The sequence below is a fragment of the Telopea speciosissima genome, chromosome 5 (genome assembly GCF_018873765.1).
Source record: "Telopea speciosissima isolate NSW1024214 ecotype Mountain lineage chromosome 5, Tspe_v1, whole genome shotgun sequence".
In the NCBI taxonomy this organism is placed as follows: Eukaryota; Viridiplantae; Streptophyta; class Magnoliopsida; order Proteales; family Proteaceae; genus Telopea; species Telopea speciosissima.
In genome coordinates, this window is record NC_057920.1 from 58,596,069 (window position 1) to 58,613,624 (window position 17,556).

At 38.9% G+C, this 17,556-nt stretch overlaps 2 protein-coding genes across 5 annotated transcripts in view; one reads left to right on the plus strand and one right to left on the minus strand.

Moving 5' to 3' along the window:
- LOC122661560 overlaps positions 1 to 179 on the minus strand; it is a 34,369-nt gene extending 34,190 nt beyond the window's left edge. For 2 of the 4 annotated variants that reach the window (XM_043856995.1, XM_043856991.1), the window contains exon 1: positions 68 to 169. The gene's annotated coding sequence lies outside the window, so the exon portion shown is untranslated. Of the gene's footprint in view, positions 1 to 67 lie in introns of all 4 variants that reach the window. The other 2 variants (XM_043856993.1, XM_043856996.1) reach the window with 2 other exon arrangements.
- Positions 139 to 15,193, plus strand: LOC122661561 (thioredoxin-like protein 4B). The gene is made up of 5 exons (XM_043856997.1): positions 139 to 153; positions 4,090 to 4,237; positions 5,382 to 5,539; positions 6,200 to 6,266; positions 14,909 to 15,193. The coding sequence occupies exons 2-5, from the start codon at positions 4,106 to 4,108 to the stop codon at positions 15,005 to 15,007; spliced, it is 456 nt and encodes a 151-aa protein (XP_043712932.1). The 5' UTR covers positions 139 to 153; positions 4,090 to 4,105; the 3' UTR covers positions 15,008 to 15,193.
- Positions 15,194 to 17,556: the final 2,363 nt, after the last annotated feature.

The following is a 17,556-nucleotide window of genomic DNA, read 5'->3' on the forward strand; positions in this document are numbered from 1 at the left end:
GAACAAATTTAAAACAAAAGCCAGAAAAATAAAAAAAAAGGAGACTAATAAAATATTTGTTGCAGACCTGTGAGCTGAAGGAGAGAAAGAGGCGGAGAGCATCGACGACGAAGCAGCAGAAATGTGTAGTGCAGAGAAGAGAGACAGAGAGAGAAATCCATTGGTCGATGGGTTGTTTTAAGTAAGTATGTCAGTGAGTTAGTGAACAACTGCAAACGATTGTTTCATTGGGATGTGATGGAAGAGACGCATGCGTACAAAAAGCTTCATAGATGTTACCAAAACCCGTTAGAAACTTAGAATGGAGTCCAATGGTCCCACTGTACCCCGTTTCTGACTTTTGGATTTGAGCTGCGGTTGAGGAAATAGAAACCAATTCAAGGGTAGGATTGTACTTTTTGGTACACGATGCTGATCGTACCGTCGAATTCATTAAACTTTGACGCTTATACATGGCTTAATAGACGCACTGTAATTAAGAAGAAATTAATACAGGAATATTTTTGCCGTTTTAAGCTGTGTTTGGTTGGATAAAATTTGATAGAAAATAAAAGAAATGAAGAGAAAAAACAAAAAGGTTTTTTTTTTCATGAGAAAGAATAAAATTAATTATATATACATTGGTAATGTTTACATTCGAATCATGATACAAAAAAGATAACTTCCCAATCATAGTAGTGTATGCCAATGGCGAATAATGTGCACAAGATTGTTACTGAGGTGTACATAGAAAGATAAGTTTATAAATACATCATAGAGTTGCAGGATTTGTTAGAAGGAATCCAGACTTCTCGTACCATTGTATTTTTTGACAAACAATTCCTTCCAGAATACCTACCAGTTTAGCCTCCAAGCAGTCTCATGTTTTCAGAAATCCTACAGCTATCAAAACAAATTTGCTTCTACCAAAATACAATTAGCCCAGGTAGAGGTATTTAGACTGGGTTAGCAATTTATGCGCAAATTAATATATGATGAGGAAAAATGGGGTTGGGCCCAATAGGAGTACAAAACAAGTCATAAAATAGATTATAAGAAAACACATCATAAGGGGTGGATATTAATATCACAAATCCATCGAGAAACAAAATTAAGGACCAAATATGGGTCAGGCTTAGCAAACCCTTTAAGGACTTTGTTCCAAATATGGCAAATAAAATAACAAGTTATAATAAACACAAGAAAAAAAAAAAACATGAAAGAGATTATTTGTTAAGAATTCTGTTGGAGAGGAAAGAAACTCAAAATTTTGCCATTGAAGAATGTGAAATGCATTCCATTCTCAGTCCCAGAGGACCTGTAGCCCAAATACGTTTAGACCTTTCACAATAGCTTGTTGTTTGGTTCATGGTTGGAAAAACTAGCTAGGTTTTGACTGAGGTGAGTCACCTGAGTCAAATTAATAAAACATGACATTTTTTAAGAGTCATGAAGGTTCTCCCAAGTTTAAGAAATGATGAGACCAGGTTCGAGTTTTCATCAATTCAGTGTTTTATCTTGAATCATATGAAACTCATGGAATATTTGTTTATTTATTTATTGAGTCATATACTAGCCATATACCATAAGTTTGGTCTACAACTAAACAAACCTCTAGATTGTTTATCCATTGTCTTCAATATTAACTCCTTTTTTTTCTGCTCACTTGTGAAACAACCATAGCCTCAATCCCTCCTTACTAGGAGAAGGACAATAAAAAAAGATATTCGAATAATAAGAAAAAATATGACGCGCTCAAGTCACTAGGTTTTGAAAAAGGTGAGTCTAGTCGAAAAACCTGGTTTTCCAACTATGGTTTGGTTACTAAACAAAATATCTTCAACCGATACTTAAAAAATATGGCATATATGATGGGTTCCTTCCAAGGGAGACAGAGAGATGTAGTGAACACCGGCCATTCATAACAGGATTTGAACAGCATGTGGCATTTGAGGTTTCCTTCCACGGAGTTTATCATTTTTTATATTACATTTCGTATTATTCTGAACACGAAGCATTGAAATAAAAACAATGGAGTCAGAGGTTACGCAAGCAACAACGACCTAGATTGATGACTGCAGAATCTAGGTCTACGAAGAGGAAGAACTCTGGAATCGATTGGTTGGTCATTGAATCACTACCAATTTTATAATTCAGCTCATTCATGGGGGCAAAAGGAAGTGCTTGAATGTGTAATTCACTTGACCAGATTCAAACTTAGTGCTAAGGGTGTCAATTGGTCTGATTCTAGTTCTTTACAGTTTGGCAAGCAGACACGGATGAGAATCAGCCAAAAACATAATTGTTTTGCATTTGGTATAATTTTACTACTTTATACTCGATATTCATAATCTAGTTTACATGCGGTTTGTAGTGACAGTTTTGGAAAAAGGGATTTGCAATTCTAATTTGTAATGTGTTTAATTATAGGTTACATGCAGTTTGTGGTGTCAATTCACATTCGATTTAACCTTTCTACCCTTTAATTTGATTTTCTTTACGCCTAATTTGAGAGACAAGCAAAATATTTATTGGTGGAACCAATAGAAACAATCTTAGTTGTCGGCTTTGACCTCACAACTGAAGGAGACTTAGGAGTTGACACCATAGGGTTTGAGTCGCCTAAAAAAGGCAACCTACGCTCAAAATCTTAGGTTCAATGGTATTAGTGAATATGCAAGTGTATCAGTTTGGTCCCAATAGTAACGCTAACAAAGAGTAATACAAAGAGCAAGAGAACTCAACCAAATAAGAGGGAAAAGAACAATGAAGGACGAACAAAAAATGAGTTATGTTCTGTTATGTGCAATTTCTTTAATAGCTATGCTTGAAGCACCCAACATGTTTATTAAACATGACCCCATTCTTCTTAAAGTCAATTTACAGGTCAATAAATCTTAAAACAAATTTAAAATTGAATGCAAGGGTAGATATGCCATCTTGGATAACTCTACAAAAATTGAATGTATCATCAACAAATAAAAGACATTCACCAAAAAAAAAAATAAAAAAAAAAATAAAAGACAAGAAATTTGTAGACGGTACCGACCAATTTTAATACCCTTAAATAAGTTCATCTCTCTATGTACTTCAATTATTAGTCTAGATAGTCTATTCATGGTAATAATAAAAAGATGGGCCGATGTTCTCTGTGCCGCAGCGTGTCCAGACACATGGGCTCGATATTCGGTATTTCAGGGAGCAGAATGGTTATTTTGCCCACCCCCATGTGTCTGGGCGCAGCATGCGCGCCTCTCGGCACCAAGAACATTTGGCCTAAAAAGATATATAGACTTAGGAATGGCACATGAGGAGACGCAGCGAGGACAGGTCACTTTCTCAAACAAAACCTCAAAATTCTATTCTGCTCTCAAACCTTTCCTGGGCTTTAGCGAATTTTAGATTTTGATAATGGAGTCATTTCGATCAAAATTCTATTCTGCTCTAAACTAAACTGATTCAAGCGAATATTTAAGAAATTATCGAGTGAGGTTCTTTCCTCAAGCTCATGCATCATTACTTCTCTACTATTATGATCGAAATCTTGTACATCTGAATCTGTTTTCCTCAACTGTTTGGGCTTTCTGCTTTTCTTTGCATCTGATTCCTATTTCTTAATCTGTTCCTCAACCCTAGCTGCACAGTTCTTTTTGTTTTCACCTATCAATTTACACTTATTTCTAATTGATTTTGGCAGTTAGTATAGTTCTGCTTGCTATGTATTTGATAAATTCCTATTCTGGTAGGCTCATCACAAACGATGTCTGGCCTACATCATAGAGTGTTTTCATGGTTAGTGTAGTCCTACCTATCAAGTACACTTGGCATTAGGTGGTGCACATATCTGTTACATAGTGAATATATGCCCGCATTTTTGTTTATAGAGCAGTCGTATTAAACACATACTGTATCATTGCCGTACAGTGTTTTATTGTGCTGTATTTTCCGTTTAATTGCCCATACGTATACTTACTAATTATGGTTCTGACATGTGAACAGTTCAACAAGTGCTGCATAATGCAATGGGCATTCGTGCTTTAGTGTAACCTGGATAGATCGTCGATGTTAGCAGCATCCTTCAATAGTCATACAAATCTGAGGAAGAAGCGCAGAGAGAGAGAGAGAGATGAGCTTCCTTTTTATGACATTAACGAAGAAGCAGGAGGTGGACTCTATCATCAGAGACACCATTGACAAAGTTCTTGTGCTTCGCTTCGGCAGATCTTCCGACGCCGTCTGTCTCCAGCTTGACGATATTGTATGTTGCGCTAGTATTAGGTTTTGGGGAATTCCTTTTTCCTCCCTTGTTTTTCTGCATCTCGCTACTTCTCATTATCAACATTTCTTAATTCTGCAACCTCCAGTGCTTTTAATCGGTAACAATTGGATTGGTTAGGTAGTTCTTTGGATAATTGATGGAAAATAAGATTGCCGTATTGAATTAGGAATTTGTTTTATATAATATTATATATTACCTTAACGCATAACTTGAGTTTCAGTTTTTATTAGTAACGATAATGAATAATTACAATAAAAAGAAAAATAATTTTAAGTATCTTGTTACTATTGAAATGGTGACGGCTTTGTATAATTGCATTATATTTACCCCAAATAGTTGGTTGATGGTCAAGTTTCAGCGAAATGTTCTGTCTACAAAAACCAAATTTGAAGAGCAAAAGAACATTATCTCCCTGTTATAAGCTCTGATTTCTCTGCCTGTAACTTGACTGGTAGCTGATTGGAATAGGCAATTTAGATTCAACTTACCAAGAAACCTGATATGTGGAGTCGATATTTTGAAAAGAGAGAATGGAGGATCAACTTGAGGTTTCTCAATTGCGTTCTGGCTGTATTGAATTTAGGATTGCCAATTGGTCATATTCGGCAGTGTTGCATTTAAAGTTTGAATTAGACCCGACATGACTTCAAAGGAAAGCTGGTCCAAATTCTAAGAATTTATGTTGTATCTGACGCAATATGAATTTGATGTACCTTTCTTGGTTGCTTCTTTATTTTAATAATTAATTTCATAATCCTTCGCCCTCTCAATTCGAACATATGACCCTGAAACCAATAAGGCTAGTTCAGTCGATTTGTGTTATCTTTGGCCAGGTTGACCTGACTCACTGCCACCTTTTGACACCTTCTTAGAAGTTTTACTCTCCAGTGAGGGCATGATGGGAATTGATATTTTTGTCATGGAGCTTTAAATGTAGTTCACTCTTGAAGTTTGTATTGGAGTTCCATTTTCTTTCTTCTATTTCAATCAGTTCCTCATTTTTTTTTCTTCTAATTCAAGTAGCGAACACCTTATGACTTTCCAGCTCGGTACTTCTACTATTTCTTCCACTAGCAAGTTAAACACCCTTTATTTGTTGCTCAACTTTTCCTTTGATTGACAGCTTGCAAAATCATCACGGGAGGTTTCGAAGTTTGCAACTGTAGCATTGGTAGATATCGACTCAAAAGAGATTCAGGTTTATGTCAAATATTTTGACATTACTTTGATACCATCAACGATATTTTTCTTCAATGCCCAACATATGAAGATGGATTCAGGGTACCACTCTTCTCCAGAACTTTTCTTTTATAGACATCGGTGTGGTGCATTTTACATCCTGAATTATCACAGTTATGTTAATGCCATTTTTTTTGGGGGGGGGGGGGGCGGGGGGAGAATAAATAATATTAAATAACACTTGTGCAATCTTTTAATTCTTCCATTGGCACTAAATTGTTATTTATGCTGTAAAATATGTCCTGCATGGTATATCAGCTCATATTGGAAACAGTATATGGAAGGCCCTTCTTAAACATCCTTACAAACATATGTTCATAACTTATGAGTAGATTGATTTCAACCCTCTGAACCTTGTGTCAGTATCCTGACTTTTTTTTTTGGTGTGTGTTGGGATTGGAGGGAAAGCTATGTGTTGACCTAGAAATGCATATGGCATACTTGACAGTAATCTTTCAATTGGAAAATTTTGAATACTTTGTGTCCTCTGCCTTTGGAGTCATTCCATTATGTGTTTTACTCCTGTCCTATCACAGTGAATTCTTTCCTGGCTATCCAGTGCTAAAAGTTGTTAATGTACCTATTGGAAGCACCATCAAAAGTTCAGCTAGGCTAAACGTCTTGCTTTTTCAAAGATGTTACTATATAATAAGGTTTCAAGGGATTGCAAGCTGCCATTGTAATTGTACTTTCTTTTTTCAGGACTGCAGATCATACTAAATGGGTTGGTGCTTTTCACAGGAAACAGGATTTCGTTGATGTTGTGGAGGTACATTAATATTTTATCCCTGGAGAATAAAATTTATGTATATTAAATTATCCTCGGTTAGGATGTCATTTCTAGTTTATTTCTTTTTGTAGAACTTTTGATGCAGCAGAGCCACCTGGGAAGAATAGGGGCAGATAAAGGCTAGATAGCCAAGCTGGCGGCTTTTCTAAGAGTCCTTCTCATTTATTATTATTTTTTTTCTATGTTAGTTTCTAATGCCATTCTAAAAATCCAGATTTTGGATCTCAGATGCAGGCAAGCCCAATGGTTGGATCTTGTGATCGAATTCAGATCGATAGGAGGGGAGGAAGGATAGATGAGGTCGATTTTTTTGTGGGAAAGAAGAGAGAGAAGAGATGAGGTGGGTGAGGAAGAGAGTAGTCACGACTACTTTTCAGGGCAGAATTTTAATCCATTCAATTAATTCGATGGAGGAATGGCTTTACAATCTTTAAATAAGAATAAACAACCAGAATTATAATCAATCAAAACTTCCTAAATTAATAATCCGAAAATAATATTTACAAAAAAAAATTCCAAAAATAATAAAATAGGACTCTTTAGAAAACAAAAAAATCCCTAATCCTAACTTACTGCTAGATTGAGCCCCACTTCTCGTCATAGCTATTTAAGACAATTGATGTAGATAAGTCACCTAAAAGGTCTATTTTATTTAAAATAAGCTTTGGCTTGGGTCATATATGTATTAGGACTTTGATCCCATGAGTTGACCTTGTAATTGGCCAATTAAATGAGCCTAAAATATGGGTAGAAGGTAGGAAAACGGGATTTGCCTCATCAGTTTAGTTAGAGTCCTGTTTTGAGTCCATTTTCTTTATTATTTCACTTACCTAGTCAATTTAGGTTACCTTATTAGTTAAGGATAGGGTTAGGCCTTGCCCTTTAAGTGTTTAAGTCTATTTTTGAGTCTTCTATATAAGTTTGTAAGGGAGGCCAGCATTGTAGACGAATTTGATTAATGAATATTGGCTTGTACTTGGTGAAAATCCTGAGATAGGATGGCGGGATAGCCAACCCCAACTCCCCTATCCCCTTCCATCGGTTCTTGAATCCAAACCCTAATTTTGTTCAAATCGATCTCAAGAGTGCTACAAGCTGCTGGGATTTCTTTCAACTGATTGCCACATTGAATTTTTGAAGTTTAACACATCAAGATTATTGTTGCTTCAACAAGTTACAAATTTGTGGATTATATTTATCACTTCTCTTGTGGTTACCAATTTGAGATCCCATTGTTCTGGTATTATTGGATTGATCTTTTGATGGGAAATGTTTTTCATTTTAGATAATAAAACTATAGCCCAAAGAAATACGACCTCTTGGAGATATATGGTTCATGCCTCTTTCTCCCAAGACTCTAGAGTTTTTTCTATTTGATCCTGCCTGGGATTAGACCTATTCTGGTTCTAGTCTTACATTAACAATTTTAAAATAAAACAAGCTACCAACTGATAACTAACAGACCCCACATAATCTTATTCTTATTCTTAATCCCCCCCCCCCCAAAATATGGGCTTATAAAAGAGGTCCATAAGCCCATTACACCAATAAACTCAAAAACAAGAAGCCTAATGATGCAGTAGCGCTATCATGGCTGGAGTGATACAATGAGATTTGGTGTCCCAAATCAAATTGAACTGGACCTAAACCAGGTTTTTGGTCCAAAGGGTGTTGGTAGGTTGATTAATTGACTCAGGGTTATTTTTGTCATCTTCATTTTATTTGAGTTTATTTAAGGGAAGATAGTGGGTGAGCCTTGGTGCAACAGTTAAGTTGCGAAATTGCAACCTGTTGGTTGCAAGTTCAAAACTTGGAACCAGCCTCTCCTTCGAAGCAGAGGGTAAGGCTGCGTACATTTGCCCCTCCCAGACCCTGCAGTAGCGGGTTGCATAGTGCCACCAGTTAACTTTATATGATGATGTGTTGGAAGTTTAATCTGCCCAAGTTTAATAGCAAATTTTTTAATTGCTCAAATTTTTCTGGTCATTTGTGCATTTTTTTAAGGTGTTTAGTGTTAGCTATATGGCCAGAATACCGTGGGGGTATTCTGGTCCTCTTTCTTTTGTTATTTTATTTATTTCGTACATGTGGTTTAGTCCCACATTGCTAATGTACAATTGTTTCATTCTTCATTATGATTATAAATAAAGATGTGCTTGGGATGACTAAATCATCCAAGCATTCATTCTCTAATCCTATTCTGTTAACATGGTATTAGAGCAGAATTCGAATTAGGGACCCCCCCTTCTCTTCCTTTCTCGATTTCAGCCTTCTCCCCTCTCATTCGCAAGTTTTTTTCTTCTCCTTTCCCCTTGTTCCTCATTCACCCCTATTAGGACAGCACTGATGAGGTGATTAATAGATCCAATGGCTGCCCTCCATTACCTCATTCTATGATCAAGTTATTTGATCGATAGGGACAATTTCAGCTCCAGTTGCTGCCTGCGATATTTGAAGATTCTGTTTTTTGTGGACTGCTCTCACTCCCTTCCAAGGAAGCAATCTACATCATTGAAGACTGAAGAACTGCAGCAGTATTTACTATTCTGGATTAGTTCCTATCTCCACCAAGTTTGAAGACATCCTAGATCGATTATTCTTCCACCAAATCAGGGTTTTTTCAAAACCCTGAGCATTATCGATCTAGGGTTTGCAGGTTCTTGTTGCGGTTGATATTTGGCAGAGTGATTCAGCATTACTAGAGCACCACTCGATCCTAGTTTCAGCTCCATCTGCTGAGATTTTGCTCTTCTTCTTCCCTACATCGATCTCATCAATTTCAGGGTTTTTTCCAAAATCCTGTAAAAATCGATCTAAGGGATTTACTTGGCTGCTGTTGCTGATTTTTGGAGATCATTGTTCTACCACTACCAGCAGGCTCTCCTCCAATTTTCAGCCCTTAACTTGGAGGATTTCTTGGGTTTTTCTTCACAACAGCCCCCTTCTGCGATTTGGGCTTCTCTACTGTCTTCATGGGTGACTCTGTAAATTCGACTGCTACTTCTGTTGGTGATGGAACCAGCAAGCCAGATTATCACACTTTTTCTCCAAATCCAATCAAGTTGGATGGCAGTAATTATTTGCATTGGTCTAGGTCTGCATCCTTTGCCATTGCTGGTCGTGGCCTTATGGGTCATATTAGGGGCACTACTGTTATGCCCACTGAGGTTGGAGCTGCTCAAGACAAGTGGCTTGCCAACAATGGAGTTCTTATGTCCTACCTAATTGGTTCTATGACTACAGATCTGCAGCACAATTTTCTTCTCCTTGACACAGCCTCGGAAATTTGGGCTGCTTGCAAGGAAACTTACGGACAGCTTGGCAATGATGCTCAAGTTTATGAACTCAGGAAGAAGGTCCTTCACACTACTCAGGGGGAGTTGATAGTCTCCAAGTACTATGCTACTTTGCGCAGCCTTTGGCAGCAACTGGACCACTTTTCTGACTTTCACCCAAGTACAGCTGCTGATATTACTTCTTACAAACAACATATGGACAAGATCAGAGTCTATGATTTTTTGGCAGGTTTGAATGTCGAGTATGATCAGATTCGGGTTTAGGTGTTAGGTCATAAGCCATTTCCCACACTTGAACAGTCCTATGCCCTGGTCTCCTCTGAAGAAAACCATAGGGCTGCCATGTTGCACCCTCCTATTACTGACAGATCGGCACTCCAGGTTGCTGCCCCTGCCACTCCTGCAGCTAGTAGCACTGCTTCTCTTGGTGATTCTACTACTGGGTCTGTTGTTTGTGAGTACTGTCACAAACCTTACCACACCAAGGAGAAGTGCTGGAAACTTCATGGGAAACCGGCTGACTTTGAAGCTAAAAGGGCTGCCAAGACCATGACCAAGACTAAGACCAAGGCCCATTAGATTGAGACTGTTACTGTGGCCCCTGCTACTGACCCTGGTCTATCCCAGGATGATCTACATGCACTCCTTCGTATGCTGAGGTCTTCCGCTGCTGCTGCCTCTACTACATCAGCTACTGCCAATTCTTCTGCTACTTCAGGTTCCCACTTTGCCCGGTTAGGTATTCCATTTGGGGGTCATTGTGCTTCTGTAGCTTCACACCCTTGGATCATAGATTCTGGGGCTACAGATCATATGACCGGTTCCTCTGGTTTGTTTCATAGATATTCTCCCACTTCTGGGAAAGACAAGGTCAAGGTAGCTGATGGTTCCCTTTCTTCTATATCTGGAAAAGGAATCATCAACTGCACTTCCTCTCTTCCATTAACTTCTGTTTTGCATGTTCCTAATTTTACTACTAATATTCTTTCCATTGGTAGTATTACTCGTGATCTTAACTGCAAAGTCACTTTCTTCCCTTCTCATTGTGTGTTTCAGGATCTGGACTCTGGGAAGACGATTGGATTGGGTAAAGTGCACGGTGGGCTGTACCTGCTTGATGATGGTTGCTTCTCTCCACCGCCATTGCCTTCTCCACTACATGAGAGCTCCATGGTCTCTTCTGAACTCTACCAGTGGCACTCTAGGTTAGGTCACCCCCTTTTAGGAATTTTAGCACATTTATTTCCTAGTTTCGTCACCCTTCGTACTAAGGATGACTTTTTTTGTGAGGCGTGTGTTCTGGCCAAACAGACAAGTTCAAATTATCCTATTTTAAATAAAAGGAGTTCTTCTTGCTTTCAATTAGTGCACTTTAATGTTTGGGGCCCTAATCGTAAACCCTCTTTTTCTGGTCATCGGTGGTTTGTCTCTTTCATTGATTGTCATTCTAGCACACATGGGTGTATCTTTTGCACACCAAAAATCAAGTTTTTTTTATGTTTTCAGCACTTTCATAAAATGGTCCAAACTCAGTTCCAGGCTACTCTCAAAATATTGAGAAGTGATAATGGGACAGAGTATAAAGAATCACAATTTAAAAAATATTTGGCTGACCATGGAATCATTCATCAAACTAGTTGTGTTGATACCCCTGCCCAGAATGGTGTGGTAGAAAGGAAAAACCGCCACTTGTTAGAAATGGCCAGAGCTTTGATGTTTGCCAAAAATGTCCCATTTCAATATTGGGGGGATGCGGTTCTTACGGCGGCCTATCTCATCAATAGGCTTCCCTCTAGGGTACTTAACTCCCGTAGCCCCTCTGATATTTTGATTGGTAATTCCTCCTTTATTGTGCCTCCCAAGGTATTTGGTTGTGTGTGTTATGCTAGAGATACCAAATCTCCAGGCAAACTTGAACCTCGGGGGCTCCGTTGTATTTTCTTGGGCTATTCTCCGACCCAGAAAGGCTATAAATGCTACCATCCCCCTTCCCGTCGTACCGTGATTAGTATGGATGTTATTTTCCATGAGTCCCTTTCTTATTATTCTTCGCCACCTCTTCAGGGGGAGAGTGCTGGTGAAGATGTGGCTTTCGAAATTCCTTTACCTGAGGTGCCTCTGGCTGCTGCCCAGCTATCTTTACCACCCTCGGCTGCTGTCCAGCCCCCTTCACCACCCACGGCTGCTGCCCAGCCCTTTTTGGATGCTGCCCATCCTACTTTGGAGACTGCTCAACAACCGCTGGCTGTTCCTCCCTCACCTAATGGGAATCTTTTACAAGGGGAGACCATAGAAAATAGTGTTGTTAATATTCTTATTCAGGGGGAGCTGACTCCAATCCAGAGAACTATTGGTGAATTTCAGAAGAGAATTGACAACTTCAACATGATCACCTATACAAGGGGCAGATCCACCAGAGGGCAGTTGCATCCCACTGTAGCACCAGTACCCATCCAATTGCCGACTCCAGACACAAATCCTACATCTCCTGGCAATCCATCTCCTTCTGACCTACCTATTGCACTTCGCAAAGGTACTAGGACTTGCACTTTACATCCCATATCTCATTTTGTTTCTTATAACTCTCTTTCTCCCTCTTTTCGTGCATTTGTATCTTCTCTTTCATTTATCTCGATTCCTAGAAATTGGCAGGAAGCATCTACAGATGGAAAGTGGAAGGCAGCAATGTTGGAAGAAATGAGAGCACTACACAAAAATAATACGTGGGATCTTGTGGCTCTTCCTCCAGGGAAAAAACCAGTGGGATGTAGATGGGTCTTCGTGGTTAAACAAAAAGCTGATGGCTCGGTGGATAGGTATAAGGCACGTCTGGTTGCAAAGGGGTTCACTCAGACTTATGGAGTTGACTATCAGGAGACCTTTGCACCAGTGGCAAAGCTCAACACCGTCAGGGTGTTATTATCTTGTGCTGCGAATCTTGGGTGGGATCTTCAGCAGTTAGATGTCAAAAATGCCTTCCTCCATGGAGAGCTTGAGGAAGAGGTATATATGGACATTCCACCAGGTTTTTCTGATGACAGGACTAAAGGCAGAGTTTATAAATTGAAGCGTGCCCTTTATGGTTTGAAGCAGTCCCCTAGGGCCTGGTTTGGCAGATTTCATAAGGCTATTATTTCAGCAGGTTACAAGCAGAGCAATGCTGATCACACTTTGTTTATCAGACGGCTTGATAACAAAGTGTCAAAGTTACTCTTCTCATAGTCTATGTGGATGATATTGTGGTCACGGGTAATGATGATGCTGCAATTAGGGATTTGAAAATTCTTCTTGGCCGTGAGTTTAAGGTCAAAGATCTTGGTCCCCTAAAATATTTTCTAGGGATGGAAGTTGCTTGATCTTCAAAGGGCATCTTTCTTTCTCAAAGAAAATATGTCCTTGATCTATTGACTGAGACAGGGCTACTTGGTTGTCATCCTTCAGATACTCCTATGGAAGCTACTACAAAACTTAGGGAGAAAGAGGGTGAGCTTGTTGACAAGGGTGCTTATCAGCGGTTAATGGGCAAACTAATCTACCTTTCTCACACACGCCCTGACATTGCAGTTGCTGTAAGTTTGGTGAGTCAGTTCATGCATGATCCCTATTCCTCTCATATGGATGCAGTCCGTCGTATTTTGAGATATTTGAAGTCTGCTCCGGGAAAGGGAGTCCTTCTGTCTCCCAATGGTCACTTGAAGATTGAAGCCTATACTGATGCCGATTGGGCTGGTTCTCCTGACAGAAAATCTATCTCTGGCTACTGTTCCTTTATGGGTGGGGAACCTTGTCACATGGCGTAGCAAAAAGCAGAATGTTGTGGCAAGGTCTAGCGCTGAAGCCGAGTTCCGCGCAATGGCACAAGGAATTTGTGAACTTCTGTGGCTTAGAGGATTATTGCAGGATATTGGTGGTGTTGTCCATCTTCCTATGATGCTTTATTGTGACAATAAAGCCGCCATTAGCATTGCTCATAACCCTGTCCAGCATGATCGTACTAAACACGTGGAGGTTGACCGTCATTTCATCAAGGAGAAGCTTGAAGCCGGCTTCATTTGTGTTCCCTTTGTGAAGTCCACTGATCAACTGGCTGATGTGTTCACTAAGGGACTGAGTAGCAAGTTGTTTCATCCTATCTTAGTCAAGTTGGGCATGCATGATATATATGCACCAACTTGAGAGGGAGTGTTAGCTATATGGCCAGAATACCGTGGGGGTATTCTGGTCTTCTTTCTTTTGTTATTTTATTTATTTCGTATATGTGGTTTAGTCCCACATTGCTAATGTACAATTGTTTCATTCTTCATTATGATTATAAATAAAGATGTGCTTGGGATGACTAAATCATCCAAGCATTCATTCTCTAATCCTATTCAGTTAACATTCAGAAAAAAAAAACACAGATAAAGGAAAAATTTCCTGCTGAATTTCTATTTTGGAAGTTATGTCTCTGATCTGGTGAAACTTTTTATACTTCATGTGCCTGTTGACTTATATTGAAGGAGACAGGAAATGAAGATAAGTAAATAATACCTACTAGACTAAAGGGTTTGTTTGGATTCCTGTCATGTCATTGAATTGTTACCTATGCACAGACCCATGATCTTGTCTATTTACTCTAAATATTTGTAAATTCTTTTATATTTGGAAACAGAATTACACTTTCTGTACTCATTCATCAAATATCCTAGAATGACGTGACCTTAGAATGATTTGCACCTTTTACTGTGGAATATTGCACATCTAGATACAGTAATGTTTAGTTGAGGGAAGTATTACAGATTTGATGCCTATGGAAGGGCTGGAAGTTACTTTGGTTGAGGTAATTAGAAATAGGTTTGAATGCTTATGGTTTTACTGGAAGATATGTCGCTTGGTATGAGTGGGATGAGCTGAACCATTTTTTTTTTTTGGCTAACTTGATAAAGGGACAAAGTTGTCCATAAATTTCATGAAACTAGTTGCTGTTAACTTGATGCAATGGTACATTTTGATATGCATGGGACTGGACATTGTCCTGTCACCTATGTTGGCAGGTTCAAATCAATATTCTAGCATCAGGATTGGGTAATTTTTTCTTCATTTTGTCTCTGTATAACAATGTGGTTTAAAACTTCTATTACACTATTTTATAAGAAATTCACTGAGATCAGAAGACATGCTCTCTCTCTCAATCTTAAGATGGAACACAAGGGAAAGGAAATAGTTTTCTCTTTTTTCTTTTTCATGGATAAGTTAAGAAAATAATTCTTATTTGATTTGACAGTACTTGTTCGTAGATAACTCTGTGTATTATCCGTGCATTAAACTGGTTTATATTTCTTGTAGGCAATATTTAGAGGGGCCATGAAAGGCAAGCTGATTGTAACTTGCCCCCTACCACCCGAGAGGATACCTAAATTCCAGCTGTTTTTCAAGGATGTATAACCACTGAAATCTTACATTATGTAAGTAGTAATGAATTTCTTCAAATATGCCTCTTTGGCCTCTAATTGCTTAATAGTGAACTAATTGATGTTTCCGCTGCTGAATTTATGAAGGATGCAAAGTGTCTGATGGTCTTTTTAGAATGTTTTGCTGGTGATAACTTAAAGTTGAGGTTCATTTTGAAAACCTGCCATTTTACCATGTCAATTATATGATCTTGAACCTTTATGGAGACCACACATTTCCTCTAGTATTAGTGGCTCCGCTCATATTTGATCTCTCACAGGTTTGGGTGACTTCCTTGTCAAGAAAGGCTAGTCCTTAACGTTTAGGACTGATTAGCCATTAGTCACTCCATGGAATCTGGAAGCCTGTAATTTGAAAGCCATCTCCTCTAGTATTAGTGGCACCGCATTTTCTTTTGAATAAATATTGTTTTACCAAAAAAAAGTAATGACAAGGATAAATGTGTCATTTGTATATTATTTAAAAAATAAAAGCAAAATTACTTTAGGGAAAAAGATCTCTGTCCAGGAGTGTGGCCTACCCCACACACCCAATGTGGGACTAAACCCACGCACACAGTGCAGTTTCTTTTGATAATAACACAAATTACACGCCAATCTCTAAAGGTGAACCGACTAACTTTAAATGTTATGAATCAATACAAAGGGAGAATGTCTCTTACACAATCTAGTCTAAATAAGCTTTTTTCATTGCAATATCTTTGAAGTTATGAATTTACAAAATTTTATTCTCTTATTTGCAAATTCTGATTAGATTGAAACTTGACATGTGAGCAAAGGAAAAAGAAGCATGTGCCACCTTTGTCTAGATTCATTTATATTATTCTCACATAATAAAGAGTAGATCCCACTCAAACACACTCTCTCCTATTCTGACCATATGGATTCCATGTAGGCATCATATCAATGATACCACTTTCTAGCACCTCAAGGGGGGGTCATTTCGCCTGCCCCAGTGTCTGGGCACAGGGCAATGTACCACATACACCCAGGTAGCGTTCTCTTTTCGTAATTAAAAATATATTAAAAAATATATTTTTTTTTTTAGCCCAAATTTTGAAAAGTAAAACTACCCGATATGTTAAAGGGAGCGGGATAGGCACATTTCCTCCATGAGGTAAGCTAGCGGGTAAAATCAATGGGGGCACGGCACAAGGCATCATATCAAAGGGGTAGGGGGGAGTCATTTCAAAGGAGAAAGAGAGAGATAGACACAGTGAAAACTAGCTTATAGTATGCGAGCAGTGTGCCCAGTCTTTCCCCTATATTAAATGTAAGAAACAGCCATACAGATCATGGAGTAAATACTTCCCATAGGCATAATCTCCCACCAATATGTCCTATGAAAACCCTATGTCACAACAATCTTGACGGAGGAGAAGCATCACACAATCAATTGTCTTAAAAATAATTGTTATTTGGGCAAAACATCCTCATGTCGTTCGTCTGTGGATTCTTTCACACTCTCTCTCATAGAAAGTGAGGCCACACAGCCTCTCTCTCCCAAAACCCCCCTATATACTATTGGTAATGGGGGAGGGTTTTCCATACGCCCAAATTAGTACTCCACCGGCGTCGTGGGAAACCCTCTCCCTTTTTATTTTTCATTCTTCAATTTAATTGCAATTGTAATGCTCCAACTATCTGAATTTTAATAGGAGAGAGAATTACAGAGAGGATCGAGAAACAACTAATTTATAAGCAGGGGTAAGGCTGCAAACATTATGACCCTTCCCAGACCCATAGTGGTTGGAACCTCAATGCCTCATGCACTGGGTACGCCTTTTTTAGAAAATTACAAAAAAGAGCACTGGCATTGACAACCATAGGATGTTTACAATGCAGGAATTACATGAAATATTTTTTGTTAGACCTTCAAGAAAACCCTGTTTTATGTCGCCATTTAAATTGTATACTTTCCTGCCAAATGTAGAACCAAGAGTAAGTCCCAACTAATGCAACAAATAAATGCTCAACTTGCCAACACTGTTCCCTTTATGTAATGGGAGAATGTTCTCTGTGTCGCATCGCAGCCTGCGCCCAGGCACATGAGCAGCCTATGCAAGGGGGCAGGGTGGTCATTGCACCCACCCCCATGTGCCTGGCCGCAGGCTGTGCTGCGGCACAGAGAACAGCGCCCCTATAAATAATCACAACTCACAAATCACAATCTCCTCCAATCCTGGTGGTTCTCTTCTAATATACAAGTAATAGTTCTCTCTAGTAGGAAAGAAAGCCCCACACTAGTGAGGTGGGTGAAGGCATCTCCATTGGAGCATATATGATTTAGTAAGACTAGAAACTGTTTCGCACTCAATAAAACTTTAAATATCGAATGAATTCCTCACTGAAACTTGAAACCCACATCAGATCTCCTCATTTAAAGATAAATAATTCATGGAATCAGTTTTTCTGTGACTCTGCAAGATGATGGATTAGGCATGTTTGGCTGCATTCATATAGTTTCCCTTCGTATTTCATACTTAAAAAAGGCCAACCAAACTGAGTGGAGTACTCCATGTA

Excerpts from the sequence above, each read along its gene's own strand:
- LOC122661561 (XM_043856997.1), top strand. The coding sequence starts at position 4,106 with ATGAGCTTCCTTTTTATGACATTAACGAAGAAGCAGGAGGTGGACTCT. Across the intron at positions 5,540-6,199 it reads CATATGAAGATGGATTCAGG|GACTGCAGATCATACTAAAT; the intron begins GTACCACTCTTC and ends TTCTTTTTTCAG. Across the intron at positions 6,267-14,908 it reads ATTTCGTTGATGTTGTGGAG|GCAATATTTAGAGGGGCCAT; the intron begins GTACATTAATAT and ends TATTTCTTGTAG.